The following is a 16,016-nucleotide window of genomic DNA, read 5'->3' as shown; positions in this document are numbered from 1 at the left end:
ACAAACCTACATATTAAGTATTTTGTGAGTTTCTTAAGGACAGGGCAATAGCATGCTCATTTGTATTACCACAGTGTTTGCAATGCCTATCTCTGGCAAGCCATAAAGTGGTACTTGTGTTAGACCAGTAAGGATTATAAAGAAAAGCTATCCAACTGAACAGAGAGAAAGGTAAATCCATGCAGAGGGAACCACGAGAACAGATACAAATGTTGAAAAGTAGCTGGCCTGAAAAACAACCAACTAACTAACCAACCCAGAAAGTATTCTGGTATGGAAAAACACCTATTTCTACTAAGAACAATAAAAGCCAATGGGTCCAAAAACTTACTCCAGAATCTACATTTCACTCTTCCCTTTAGTTCTTGGATTTAGGCTAGGATTCCTGGTTTCCTTCTTCTTTATCTGGCCTTTTAGAATGATGACTCACTTCAAGAGCCTACTGTGCTTATAAATATGACTTCATCACAAAGGTGCTTCCCCTAAAATAAAATCTTTCAACACCAATTACTTTATCTGTGCTTCTGCCCCCACATTCTATGTTTCTATGATATTTTACTCTACTCAGGCTCCCTGCTTTTCTTCTTTATGTAGGAATGGGAGAGTGAGGAGGTGTGTTATGGCATGAATCCAACATCAGAGAGCTAGTAATAGACTACATCCCAAATGAAAAAAATGAACAGTTGAAAAAGGTAGAGAATTAATGAGTTTCTAATACTGGGTTGGGTTCTAGGGTCTTCTGTGGTCCTCTTTATGTAATAATAGAAAAAAAAAATTATCCAGAGTTACAAAGAAAGTATCTGTATATATTAGCAAAGAGGGGTGGTATTGAGAAAGGGAAAATAATAAAATCTGAGGGGTCCGATGGAGAGAAGCAGTTAGGGCAAGGAAGACTAAACTACATACTTCAGGAAACTCTACACAGTGAGAGATGTCACCTTCAGGAACTTTAGAAACTGCCCCAATTAAAAAAATATATATATACTCCAGAAGAAAGGGAGTTAGTAGGTGAGCAAATACTCAGCAAAGTGAGTTGTCCCTTGCAACTTCGCAAATGTTTCCTAAAACAAGATTCAGGATGTGCTACTCCAAAATATGACACTTTGGCATAATGAATATTTTAAACTGAAGGAATTGGAGAAAGGGCAGGAGCAGAAAGGATTCTCTGACCTTTCCTTGAAGCAAGTCATAAGACCTTCATGTGAGATGTGCCCTCCCTATACCCTGAGCAAGGAATAGCCTTATCTCTAAAGATGGAGAGATATCAAGAAGAATTTAAACAAGCAGGCCTTGCTGAGTTTTCCCCAGTTTAATCTTTTTAGCTTATATCTCTTTTGTCCTATCATATTTTTCCATGACTTTGCACTCTTCATCAAAACCGGCATAATAATGCTCAGGTTTAACCACTTCTTCAGGTCTTCATTTCTTTATGAAGGCTCCTATGTTACATAAAACTTAAATAAATTTGTATGCTTTTCTCTTGTTAATCTGTCTTTTGTAACAGAGACCCAGCTGAGAATCTAAAAGCATAGAAGAAAAGGACATTTTTCTTCTCCCACAGTACAAAATAATATGACTGGGTTTCTTGTAAAATATATGGATTATTTTTATAATAGGATTACTTTTACAATAGGCTTTGCTATTGTAAAGGATAAACTTAGTCAATTATTCAAATCATTCAATTTATATCTCATTCCAAATGAAGACTTTGAAAATAATTTTACATTATTCTTCTCAGAATAGCTACATTATGTAAAATACATACATATGAATATATATGTTCTTATATATATGAACACATTTTAAGAACTGCATAGAAAACCATCAGAAAATTCAAAATAGACAATTTCGTATTAAAAAAAAAGTTGTAGACTGTTTTAAGAAGCTGTGTCTTGACAAGAATATTACCCAAACATCAAGAAATGAATTGCTAAAGGAAAGAATTGAACATTTGTGTAAATTTAGTTATTAATTTAAAGATAATCAAGGTTATCTTCAAATTAGATTAAATTAAATTTTTAAAAAAAGAGGTAAAAAATAATAACATTAATATGAATTGGTTGAAGAATGGAAATCAGGGCCATGAATTCATAGTCAGAAGTCTGACATCTAAGCATTTTTAGAATATTACTAAACATATGAATTGCAAAGTTATATTTTTAATTCCAGAGAATAAATCCCTATTCAATAAGAATAGGAAGTGTAATACTCTAACGGTTTTGCCTAGTGAGCAAGTAACTATTCAATAATCTATAACTATTCTATAATATAAAAACAAGATGATTCCTGTTGATAAACTGTTTCTCCTTAGCACTTTGATGCCTTTGAAACACTTCATCTCTAATAGCAGTTATTAACTTTACAGAAAGGAGAGAGAGAAGGCTATGCATTATCAAAATATATAGCAGGTATAGAAGATGACATAGCATATTACCAGGATAAGACAAATTACACAGATGACACTGATTCTGGGCTGATCTACTTCTACTATTATTTCCTCCATCTCTTTCCAGGGTATTGTATATATTAAGGGCTGATCAGTGCAAAATTTTACCAACATGAACAATGAATAAAGGTAGAAAAAATAACGGATAGGGAGAAAAAAAGAAAAAAATCAGAAGACTATTTCACTACTAACCTGGTTTAGTTTCTTCCAGAGATTGAGAACAGGAGAAAGTTCATTAGACCAGATTTCTCTGTCAAATTTGCAACCAGCTGTTACTGATCTGCCCAAGATCCTCAACTGTGAAATAACCTAAATGAAGAAAATAATAAGCAGCAATAAATGAAAATGACTTCAGTAAAACAGAGAGAAATAGCATAGGCACAAAAATAGCCATATTTATTTTATAAAAATAAAGACCAAATATAAACAAGTTTTAATCTCATTATCTCTGTTCTATTGGCTTAGTATTTTCCTAATTTAAGTAAATAACAAAAGAACTTAAAATTGAGAGAAACCATTATAAAAATGACATATTATAATGGCATTTATTTGAAAAAGCTGCTTCTTTAGCCAGAAAACTCTAATTATCAATTATTAATAACCTCTTACTGCCTCCATTTGCTCATTTCTGAAATCCAAATTTTTTTCAGTTTGATTGGTTTAAATTTCATAATTTTAAAATGCTGATATAAAGATAGTTTTTTGAAAAGACAAAATGAAAAATAGTAAATAGCATAGCAAAATGTATAAAATAGTAAAAAAACACAAGTAATTACTGGTTGTAAAATTATCAAAACCTATATAAGTTTTAAGGCTTTATATTGATTTGGTGTTGTCATCTTAATGTTTCCTCTACATTTAAGACTCATATGAAAGAAGTATAGATCATTTAGTTAAAACAAGGCAAGGCAAACAAATATTTCTGTATTTATTCGGGGCTTTTACTTTTGTAACTTTCTTGTAACTTTCAGGTTTTTTTTATCATTATAATCAAAATTGATTCACTTACATTTTATTTTCTAAAATAGTATTTAATGACTTCCATTTCAATAACATCAATTAACCTTAATCATTTGCTAAGAATGATCCAGAATATTACCAAGTATGCTAAATACTGTATTACAGATATCAGAGTTTGTGTATAAAATCAATGAGGGGTGCACTAACTGTTCGTTATAAATATTTCAACTAAATATTAAAATTGTGCTGTTTATTTGATATAAAAAAATCCAAATAAACAGGCATATGTTTTCCTAAACTAGTATTTTAAATACCAACATTTGCAGCATGTTGATTACCTTTATGCTTTACCTTTTGAGAGATGTTGGTTGTTTTTTTCCTTTTTAACACATTGGGCTATATTTCACACTTTGTTGGGTTCTTGTAATACTAAAGTTCATAATAAAATAAGGGCCATAAATCTTTCAAAATAAATGCACTACTTACTTTTTAAAAATCCGCAATCACACTGTTAAACTCGAATTACTTCTAGAGCTTTTGATTGATTCTCTAATCTTGAAAAACCGTGGTGCTTCAGTGTTTCATTTTCTTTGTTTTTCTGATAAATTATTTTCATTTGCTCTAGCTGAACCCTACAACAGCACCTAATTTATCAGTTTTGCTAGACTGCAAAACTTCACTAGTTGGTAGTCAGAAGTACTATTTTAACTACGGTAACATTTCCTATCACTTATTTGTGTTTTAACTGTCAAAAAATGACAGAAAACAAATAAGAATGGAAAAGGATGTCTAAAGGAAAAAAGATTCAAATAATTTTATACATGATGTTAAAAACTATTTTAAGAATAAAATCTCTGCTAGCCCAAAAAGGCCATGTTTCTTGCTTGCTTTTCTTAACAGTATAATATATTGTAATCTTTAATAAATAGAATAATAAAAAAAGATTTCAAATACAGAAAAATATTTTGATAATGAAGATAGGTCTATAACTTATAATGACGGACCATCTTTTATTTTTACAAAATCTTAATATTTATCTTTTTACAAAGCACAAATAATAAAATGTCTTTCCATTATTCATGTTTTAAACAAATTTAAAAATATTTGTCTACGACCATGCCACCCTGAATGTGCCCGATCTGATCTCAGAAGCTAAGCAGGGTCGGGCCTGATTAGTACTTGGATGGGAGACCACCTAGGAAGACCAGGTGCTGTAGGCATTAAAAAAACAAACCAACAAACAAAAACTTTATTCGATACAATCATGCACCACTTAACAACAGGGATACATTCTAAGAAATGCATTGTTAGTGATTTATCTTTGTATGAACATCATAGAATGTACTTACACAAACCTAGATAGCATAGCCTATCCCACTCCTAGTATATGTATATGTATATGTATATACAAATCTAATACCGTACAAAACAACATAAGATTAAATCAAGTGCAAGAGAAAATGATGCGAACAAGAGATACAGTAAGCATGAGATGTATGAGGCTACTGCCAGAGTAACAAGGCACACTATTTTATAGCAAACTATTTTTTTATAAGTAGAAAGAATATACTCTAAAATAATAAAAAGTATATAATAGCACATAAATGAGTAACACTGCTGTTTATTATCAATATCAAATGTTATGTACTTTACATGCTATACTTTTATATAATTATGATTATATGTGCTATACTTTAATAAGAGTGGCAACACAGTAGGTTTATACCAGCATCACCAAAAACACATGAGCAATGCATATAGGCTATGACATTACAACATCACTAGGCAGTAGCAATTTTTCAGCTCCATTATAATCTTAGGACCACATATTATATGTAGTCTGTCATTGGCCAAAATGTCATTATGCAATGTATGACTATAATATTCCTTTAAAATTGGATCAAAGGTGATGAAATTTCCCACGAACAACATATCTACACCACTTCTCACAAGTTCTATCTGTACTGAACAGTGTGCATTATGCCACTGGCATGCAAATCTTATATACAATTGTATTTCCCGTTTTACTTTGGATATTATGAAGCATACAGAGAAATTTCTGATCTAATATCAAATTTATAGAACCTTAGAGCATGGGTTTTGTTGGTTTTGCCTTCTTTTGGCATAAACTGATTTCCTAGTTTTCTTTTCCTTTCCTAATATTCTTTTTGGCTGATTTCCTCAACTATTGATTGAACACTAATATATTATTTATATATTTGTAAGTCACCTCCAGTATAATCCTTCTGGAAATGAGAAGCAATATACATTTTAAAAATAAACACTTATTCCCAGTCTACACATAAGAAACAAATTGTCAAAGAAATTAAGTAAATTACATTTTTGTCTCAGGAAATATGGCAGACTAAATGTCTGAAGAAAATTTTATAATGCAGTACATTTAAAAATTATGAATAAACAACATCATCAATGAAAAACATTTAAAATTTATAACTGAAGTGCCAGGGAAATTCAGGGAAATCTTTAAATGTTAAAGCCAAAGAGGCAAAGCTAAATCAAGAGACCTAGTTGAATTCTGAAGCCAGCCAAGAACTTTTACCTTTTCACTTCAAAAAGAAGCACTTTATGGCTTCTCTTTGGTGTATCCAAATTGCCAGCATCTACTCTTGCACTTTGGGGTCATTATTATTAACTAAAATAAAGGTTACTGCAACGCAAGTACCGCGATACCATTACAGTCTGCTAATCAATGCATCTCTTAAGTGACTAATGGATGCAGAGTGTGTACAGTGTGGAGAGACATAGAGATGATTCACATCCCAGGCAGGACAGAGTGGGACAGGGCGTGATTTCATTATGCTACTCAGAATAACCAGCAATTTAAAATTTATAAATTGTTTATTTCTGGAATTTTCCGTTTAATATCTTTGGACCACGGTTAACCATGGGTAATTGCAACCACAGAAAGTGAAACGTAGATAAGGGTAGACTATTGTTTAATGATTTATAGAAAAACAAAATAATTTATAATAAATTTTATATACAATATATTACACTATAGATTTTCCTATTTGTGTGTATTTTAAATAAATAGAAATTTATTAAACAATATCTTTTTCTTTATCTTCAGCTTAAGTATTATTTCCTTTCTCAACAGTTATTTGGGAGGCCTTAAGTTTACTTAATCAATATCCTCATTGCCTACCCCTTAACATTTTTATGTTCCCTCTGGGTACTTGGCCAACTACAATATGTTTAACTGTGTTACAAAACACATTGGGATGTAACAAACCATATTAAATCTTCTCACATACTGCAAAAATTAAACAGTACACTAATGTGTTAAAGTGAGATATATGAGAATATCTAGAGGTTTATCTTTCTAATGTTAATATATGATAAAGGGGGGACTCTTTCTCTATGTCTCTCAGGTATTTCAATAAAAATATAGCAGTAACATACAAGACCAAACTGTAATTTATATTGATTTATGAGATGAAATTTCAACAAGATCAAAAGAGAAACGTACAGTCACTCCATCATGTTAAGAACTCACATTATCATTTTTCCAAAGCAATATGATATAAAAAGACTGAAAAATCACGGGAGAGTTCCTGGCTTGTACAATTTTAACATAAGCAAAATATGAATGAACTCCTCTCTCATATTAAAGGACATTTAAATTTTACTAAAACTATTGAATATACCAGTTTTCAAATACTGAGGCATATATTATTTGAAGTAATAGACTAAACACTTCATTATAAATCATGTATATATTAATGTTTTAATTATAATTCTGGTTAATACTAAATGACTCAGATCTGGAATTAATTACCAAATTATATGAACTGTTTAGATCCATCTCTGCCTTGAAGACATGTAATTATGATGCTTTGTTACACTTAATTATACTTTGTAATAATTAGTGGTTCTAATAATCCTACTTGCTGAGAGTAAAATCATACTTTTGTCGTTTATGAAAGTACAAAGACAGACATAGAATGTATAAATATATTCTATATACAAATACCCATAAACCACATATATAAGATTTCATGTCTCCTAATATGCTAATAAACTTACCTATTTAAAAAATATTTATTATATACCACATTTGAAGAGAGTCTGGAAATTAATTAAAATACTAAATATGTAACTGTCATATGATCCATCCATTCCACTCCTAAGCATTTGCCCAAGAGCAATAAAAGCGTATGGTCATACAAAGACACAAAATGTTCAAATGCTCACAGCAGCTTAATTTTAATAGCTTCAAACTGGAAACAATGTAAATGCTCTTCAATGAATGAATAAAAAACAAATTGTGGTACATCCATACAATGGACTATTAATGAGCAATAAAAAGGAACAAACTCCTAATATCTCTAATATAAATGAATCATAATTATGAAGCCAGAAAAGAGTACTTAATTATATAATCCTTTTATAGGAAACTCTAGAAAATGCAAACTAATCTACAGTGACGAAAAAGAAATCAGTAGTTGCCTGGAACAGGGGAATGGAGACAGGAAGAAGAGATTAGAAAGTATTAGAGAAAACTTTTGGGTAATGGAAATGTTCGCTATCTAATGTGGTGATGGTCTCACAGGTTTATACATACGTCATATATCGAACCATATCAACTCAAACTAAATATGTGCATTTTACTGAATGTCGATTAACCTCAATAAAAGTATAAAAACTGAAAAAAAAAAGTAATTATTAAAAATGATGCTAGATAGTTCACAGAATAACCAGAAAGTGGAAAAGTGGGCTTTAGGGCCAGGATACGCCCTGGTTGTTCTGGTGGGAAAAAATAAAGAAAAGCTGATATTGCCACTGAATATAGAGACTGTGGCTTTTCTATCATCATTGGCCCTGGCTCTGGGTGCTACTCAAGAACTAGAATTTGCTTCAAGCACCACTGCTTGAAAGAGAGGAAAGGAAACAACCTCCTTGATTCACTAAGTCCCTATTTACAGGCTTGAGCTGGTGCCTGTCATGCCTGTGCTCTAACTGTGAGGGGGCTCAGAAACTGCATATCTGTCATGTTCAACATCCACCATGGTAGTAGCATGCCTCTCCTACCAAAAACTTTTTGAGGAAAGTACTAAAAGCTATCTACATTTAATTGAGTAACAAGATCAAGAAGGCATGTATAAACATCTACCACATTTATTTGAAGTTTGTAAAATTAACTTTATTATGAACATTTTCAAAAATACACAAAATCGATTTTATTAAGAACATTTTAGAAGATACACAGACATCCATCATCCAGATTCTACCATGGTGAAGATATTCCCATACTTGGTTATTCCATTTCTAATTTCTTTTCTTTTATTTTGTTGTTATGATTCCTTAAGTCTTTTAAAATAAGTCTCAGACCACATGTTACATAACTCCTACATACTTAATATGTATCTCAAAAAATAATAAACATAACTACATGCCCCTATTTCACCTAACAAAATTAATAAAAATTCAGTGGTATTATATAACACCCAGTCCATAATTAAACTTCCCCACTATCAAAATGTGTTTAAATTGGATTGTTTGAATCAGTATCCATAGAAAGGTCATGTAGTTGTTATGTATTTTAAGTCTCATTAATATAGAGCAGTTTTTCTGACTTTTCTTTTTTGCATGCAATTAACCTGTTGACAAAACTGAGTCAGTTATTTTGCAGAATGCCAGTGTTGTCAATTAATTTGTTCTTTTATCCTGTGTTTTGTTAATGAGATGTCAGTTCTAAAAGCTTGATTAGGTTCAGGTTCACTTTTTTTTTTTTAAAGGAAGGCATCTTATTTTCCTTAAGTGGTCACCAATGTTCTCGTTTCTCTTTCTCTCTCTCTCTCTCTCTCTCTTTCAAAATATAATTGACATATAATATTGTATTAGTTTCAGGTGTCACTGATATCCTTTTTTATTAAAGTATAGTTGACATTCAATATTATATTAGTTACAGGTATACAACATAGTGATTCGACATTTATATACTTATGAAGTGATGACTATGATAACTCTAGTAACCATCTGTCTCCAGGTTCACTTTTTTTCTGAAAGAATACTTTTGCAAAGTGTATTTTATATTGTATCACATCAAGAGGCACACAGTGTTTAAATGCCACCTCTTTGTGATGTGAATTGATCACTGAGTACAAGTGGTAATAGCTAATCCTTCTTCTGCACATTTTTCCATCAACCTTCTATCTAATGGTTTCAACCTTTGATAAATATTTTATGAATTAATTATTTTATTGGGTTTGTAAAATAGTGATTTTTCAAATTCTGTCATTCCTTCTATATTTACTACCTAGACTTAATCAATAAAGAAGAACTTCCTTTCATCAATTCTTCTTTCATTAAATATAATTCACAAAAGAAAGATAAGATGGATGCTTAATTCTTTCCCTTTAATTGCCATTTTTCAAACTTGAGTCCTTTATTTCTTACTAAATGATGACCTATAAAAATAAAAGCTCAAGTTTATAACATTAGTAATTTTAGTATTTCCTTATAAAGATTCAAAAGTAATAAATGTAAAATCATTGTGATTGTTACAAAATTAAATAGACTGATAACGTATTCAATCGACTTGCTTTTGTCTCAAATGGTCATAGAACTCAAAATGTGACATCTATTCAACCCCAGATTTGCCTACAGTTAGAAGTCAGAAATTAATACACTGTGTATAAAAGTACATATGTATTACTTCTTTTTGCTGATGATGCTATCAGCAAAGTTGTAGTTAACAAATATACTCCTGAAATATGAGTTAATATATTCAAACAAAATACTATCTGAGAGAAAAGAGCATCTTAAGCAGCCTGGTTTCAAAGAAAATGATTTACCAGAAACTTGTGACTTCTCTAATAACTGATGAAAAACCATTTGAGTCAGGATAACTGCAGAAAAATAAATGTTACTTTTATAAAACTTCTTTTTATAGAAGAATTAAAGCTAATAAGGAATTTGATCAATAACAATTGCCTCCCCAAACCTACCGTTTCTTGAGCCATAGCCTACTGCAATTGTTTTCTAATTCATCCATCTGCTTTAAGTCTTATCTCCTAATGTCAATTCTCTACAAGCCATATGCCACCAGAGTGATCTAGTTATTGCAATGGCTCACTCATAGGACTCAATGTTATCAAGTCTGCTTTTCCGTCTCTACCTCCTGGCCTCATATCCCACTACTCTCCCTCTCCATTGTGTTTCAGCCACATCTATTTCCTATTCCAAATTTATATCCTAGAGAAACTCTTGCACATACATACGAGGAGACATGCACATGAACATTCATACAAGCATTATTTATAATACTCTCAAAATTAACAAATTGTGTTACAGTTACATAATAAAATATTATGCAAGAATAATAATGAATGAAACTATAGCTAAACTATTAAGATAAATAAATCTCAGAAAAATAATATGGAATGAAAAAAGCAAGTCCTAGAACACTAAATGCAATACATTGTTTTAAAAAGTTCAAAAATAAGCAAAATGAAGCAATATATTTTTAGGCACAAACGTGTGTATATGAATGCATGCATGTAATACAACCATTAAAAAAGCATAAAACTATTAAAAACAATTTATAAACAAAACAGTCAGAATGGTAACTCCTTCATCAGAAAGGCAGAGGGATGAGACAGAAGAGGATCACAAGTTGTTGATACAAGTTACTGGTAATATCCTAGTTCTTGGGTTGTTACTGGTTCATGGGTTTCATTATATCATATTCTTAATACCAATATTATGTATACAGTCTTTTATATGTATCAAAGTTTTTATTTTAAAAAGACAGTAAAAAATTCAAAATTAAAGAAACATACACAGGTCCTACATAAACATAAGTCACATGTTTATTTCGTAAATCTTATGAAAAAACACAAAGCAGTTAAGGGGAATAAGCAATACTAACTGAGAGAAGTTGGTATTTTATATTACTGTTTGATAAGGTAACATTTAGAGACCTGAGAGGAGTAAAAGAGTAAGCCATGCAGATATCTAGGGGATGAATGCTCCAGGCAAAGTAAACAAAGTGCAAAGGCTCCTTAGGCAAAAACTCAAGGCAAGTGTAGCCAGAGTAGGGGCCCCAGAGTGAGCAAGGGAAGGAGGTTCAGAAAACTAAGGTAGAGAGGAAATAGGCCTGAACATAGGTACTTGTAAACCTTTGTAATGAATGCTTTCAGCAGTTAGACAGAAAATGACTGGTAGAAAATGACTACTCCTGTCACCATCTATAGAATATGAAAGTGTCCATCCTTTAGTTAGAGAACCCTATTTCCTGGATAGAGTTGAGCTGACCTAAGAATAAGGAGGTCTTTGCCCCGAGGCCAAGTCTTATTCGACACATCTAAAATCTCTATAGAAAGATTACATGTTTGTATAAATGTGGATTAAAATGACTTTTAAGACTTTTTTTTTCTGAATTATGCAGAGTATGTTCTAGATGCACAAAAGTAATAAGTTTTTGCACCATAATTTCATAGCAATTATCTCAGATTGCTCTAGAGACCCACTGATTTCTAAAGAAAGTGAGGGAGTGGTCTTGTTGAGAGCTATTTTAAGAATTGCATTTTACCATATCCCTGAGCTTACTAATTCCATTTTAAAGTACTGAAGTGTAAAGTCTTAAATATGATATTCAATGATATGACATTTTTCCTTGTGCCATGGAACCAAATCACAAATTCAGTACAAAGAAAGCACTTCTTTTGTTATTTGTTTTGAATGGTTTTAAATGGAAGAGCAAAACATGAGTTACCAAATTCAGGAAATTTCTAAATTTAAAACACTTATTTGAGAAAAAAAATCTTAAAGAACTGAATTCTTGGAGACAGCTTTCTATGAGGGGGATTTAATAATTCAAGAAACCTAGATTTGGGCTGAGCCTACTGCTTACCAGAGTATGAACATAGGAACTCAATTTCTCTCTAAATAAAGTTTTGAATAGATTATTTCTAAGTCTGTTGCAGCAGTATAATACCTAAGCAGCTAATAGTTTTTTGTTTGTTTTTCATTCTGAGCCTATAGTCAAGTGAGAAATGTGACTCTTTTGACCAGATTGTAAAAAAAGAATCTGATATGCAGATTTCAGGTCATACAGAACTCCAAAATGTGGAATTCTCTGCAGTTTCTCATAATTCTAGTACAGATGCTTTCAAAATTAAGGGAGCCTAAGAATCACCGAAAAATATAGATTCTAAAGCTCTGCTTTCAAATATTTTACAAATGTTGGATAGAATTTAGGAAGCTACTTTTAAAACAAAGTTCCCAGATAATTCTCATGTAAGTGAATACCACCACCACCCTGAGAGATGTTTTCTAGAGTTTAACTTACTTTAAATAACCTACATCTGTGATTGTGGGTTAACTTTAAAAAGAGAGAAAAGCAAAAAGAAGCTATAAAGTTATGAGGCTGTTGCTTTTACAATGACATGGAGACAAATCTTGGAAAGAGAAACAGAAAGAACAGAATTATTTGGAGAGTTTAGGGCTATAGATCTACTGCCAAGATTTTGAACGAAGTGATTCTATAAAGAAATGCAGTATGTAGACAGCAGCTGGGTCTTACTGGTACAGATAAGTGCATGTGGTTATTTAACTTGGCAGTTTTCAAAATAATCATGTTGATGACCTTGTTATTTCTTTGACTGTTTCACTCTGGCTTTAAGGTTTCACAAATATGGGTAAAGCTTTGAGGTCCTTATTGATTTTACATACCTAATATCCAAATTCTGGTTGGAATTGCCCTTGCCACCACTTTTTGCTCATTTAAGTATTTTATCCAATATTTAGTCTAAAGCTTTTCCTCTCCGTGGATGGAGTTTGTATTGATCTTCTATTTTTCACTTTTATGTATTTTTCACTTTTATGTATGCTCAACTATCCAACATTAATTGCTTCCAATGAAAGTTACCATTGGAATAGCTTTCACAAGTGTTGAAATGAATAAAAATAGTTCTTGCTCTGAAGGAATTCAGTCTAATGGGGAAAAAGATGTGTGGAAAAGTACCTCTGCAATATAACAGGTAAAACAGAAGCCTTTATTCTAGTTATTTAAGTTTGTATCCTATCAATTTGTATCTCAATGAATGTATGCACCTTTCACGTTTGCTAAAGAAAAAAAATATTGTAATGAATTAGAAGATAACTTTTTAAATGTTTGCAGAATTTCTACATTTAAGACAGTTATTAGCTAATAGAACAATTTAAAAAGTATTTTGTCTATAAATCAACTAAAACACACTATATAACAGTTTTAAATGTAAAATGTCTTTAAAACTATAGCAATATTCAGTGGAAAGTACTAGGGTACAATCAGCAAACAGGTATTGGTGCAAAAAATAAATTCTCTACCCTTGAGTAACTCATAATCCTGTAACAGAATGTAGTAAAAAACAAAACAAACAAACAAACAAAATGCTTCTGTCTCTTCTAATAACAATAATACAATTTCTCCCAGAAAATTGTGTTCCCATTAATTTATCATCTCTTTATCTTTTCCTCTAAGCTTTTTGTCAGAGACATAGGTTTTGGTCAATGCCAAACTCCTAAATTAATCACGTATATTCATTTGCATCACTTTTTCACCTACTTTCCGCCCCCAAACCACTGTAATTTGGTGTCCACCCTTTAATATTCTACAAAAGAGCTTCTAGAAAAGGTCTTGAAAATTGGTCAAGGCCTATGACTTATTTTTAACTCTAATCAATCTTTAGCACTTATCCCCGACCCCCCCCGCCCCCCCGCCTCCACTCCTGTAGAAACCATTGCTACCCCTCCCATTGCCTTTAAAGCTCTTTGGATTGTCTTATTTTCTGACTACAGTTTACTCTTGCTAAAATTCTTTCAAAACTTTTCCCAGTGGGAAACTAAGGCTATGACATCTCAGTGCCAAGATGACCCTACACACTCTAGGCTCTTGTCAATGGTAGTCATACATGATCCTGATCCAAAAGGTACTTTCCAGGGTTCTACTTTCAGGCACCTTCTCTTCCTGCCCTAATGATATTCCCTAATAATCTCTAATTCCTATGACTTCCTCTCTCACAGATGTGCTTCTGTTTGTCAAATCCCTTTTAAATCAAATCTATATCTGAATTCTCTCCTACATTTACTTAGTCCAAATTCCTACTAGAGATTTCCAACTAGATATACAAAGACACTCCAATAAATACTTCCATGGGTACCTGAAATTAATAATATCAAAGTGATCTCTTCCTCTCCCCACCATCAAAAATAAAACACATAGTCTTTTCATTTGACTTTCACATTTTGATTAATGCATCATCCATACGACATTTATAACATGGTGAAAGAGTTGAAGGAAAGAGGGACAGTATAATAGCTGACGTGTATGAGAACACCTACGGTGTATATTTTAGAGGTTACAAAAAAAAAAAAACAGATAAGTACTGACTCACTGTACCTCTACACAAGTATCATTAACACTTGTAATAAACACCATTTGTGGTTTCTGCCTGATGTGTATGCAGTCAATTCATTTTCAGCCTTCATACATACGAAGTTGGCTATTCAATTTTGGCACTGAACTCATCAAATAACAACTTCAACATCATTTCTCATGTCCCTGAACTTGCACGTGATCAACAATGTTTTTTAAATCTACTCAGTGTCATCCGAGCTTAGGATGGATGATACTTAGGGCAATTATTCTAAATGTGTCTCCAAACATGAATTGGAGTGGAAAAAATCTCTAAATATAGAAATTTTATTAGTTCGACTATATAAACATGTTTATAATTATGAAAAAACGTTGCAATAATTGATATATTGTGAAAGCTGTCTAAGTATGAAAAAGATAATTAAGAATGTTTAAATAGTTAAGAAAACAAACAGTAAAACACACTGACGGTTAAAATTAAATATTAAGAAAGTGTGTGTTCCTTCATTTTTTAAATGCAAATTTTCAATCAAGGACTTATATAAAAAGTTAGTAGTTATTAAAAGAAAGATTATAATAAACAATGTAGCTAGCCTTGGAGTAAATGGTAATTATGAAAATAATTAAAAAAAAGAAAGAAAGTATGTGTCACCAAAAAACTTTAAGAAGAACATGGAATGCTCTTTCAATCCAATAAATATTTACAAAAGTTTAAATACAAAGGCAAGGCAAAATAATCAAGATTAGATCAATTATTTTTATTTTTGGAGACTTGCTATACTAAATTGAGTGAGTAAAAAGTAAATATGAAGCCTAAGTTGTCTCAGGACTGTCTGGGAAAATGACATTGGAGTCTGTCTTGTCACAGAACTAGTTCTTTTAGAAATGAGAGTTAAGATAAACATGGAATGTTTGTCTGCCTGGTTTGCTTTGACACCCATGATCCTTGGGATTCCACTTACCTATGGAACTGCATGTTAGCATGCAAACCCTGGACCTATGGACAAAAATGTCATGTAAGATTGGTGGGAAACTAAGGCTATGACTTCTCAGTGCCAAGATGACCCTACACTCTAGGCTCTTGTCAATGGCAGTCATACATGATCCAGAAGCAAAAGAAGCTATGTATACAGATAGCTGTTAAGCCTCAATAAGATGCTGAGCATTCTGTATTTCTCATGCTGCATCCTACCCTAAAGTTTCTGAGGCTTTATCCTGTTACTCTTT

General features: G+C 31.8%; 1 protein-coding gene and 1 pseudogene across 2 annotated transcripts in view; one reads left to right on the top strand and one right to left on the bottom strand.

Annotated features, from left to right (window-relative positions):
- DYNC2H1 (dynein cytoplasmic 2 heavy chain 1) overlaps positions 1-16,016 on the bottom strand; it is a 258,081-nt gene that overhangs the window by 61,254 nt on the left and 180,811 nt on the right. For both annotated transcript variants that reach the window (XM_025043743.1, XM_006907520.3), the window contains exon 83: positions 2,639-2,755. In XM_025043743.1, coding sequence (XP_024899511.1) covers positions 2,639-2,755 — 117 coding nt within the window. The remainder of the gene's footprint in view (positions 1-2,638; positions 2,756-16,016) is intronic.
- Positions 4,513-4,626, top strand: LOC112476278 (annotated as a pseudogene).

Source organism: Pteropus alecto, unplaced genomic scaffold (genome assembly GCF_000325575.1).
Source record: "Pteropus alecto unplaced genomic scaffold, ASM32557v1 scaffold12, whole genome shotgun sequence".
Classification (NCBI taxonomy): domain Eukaryota; kingdom Metazoa; phylum Chordata; class Mammalia; order Chiroptera; family Pteropodidae; genus Pteropus; species Pteropus alecto.
Note: the sequence above shows the minus strand (reverse complement) of the source record. Positions and strands in the feature narration are given on the sequence as shown.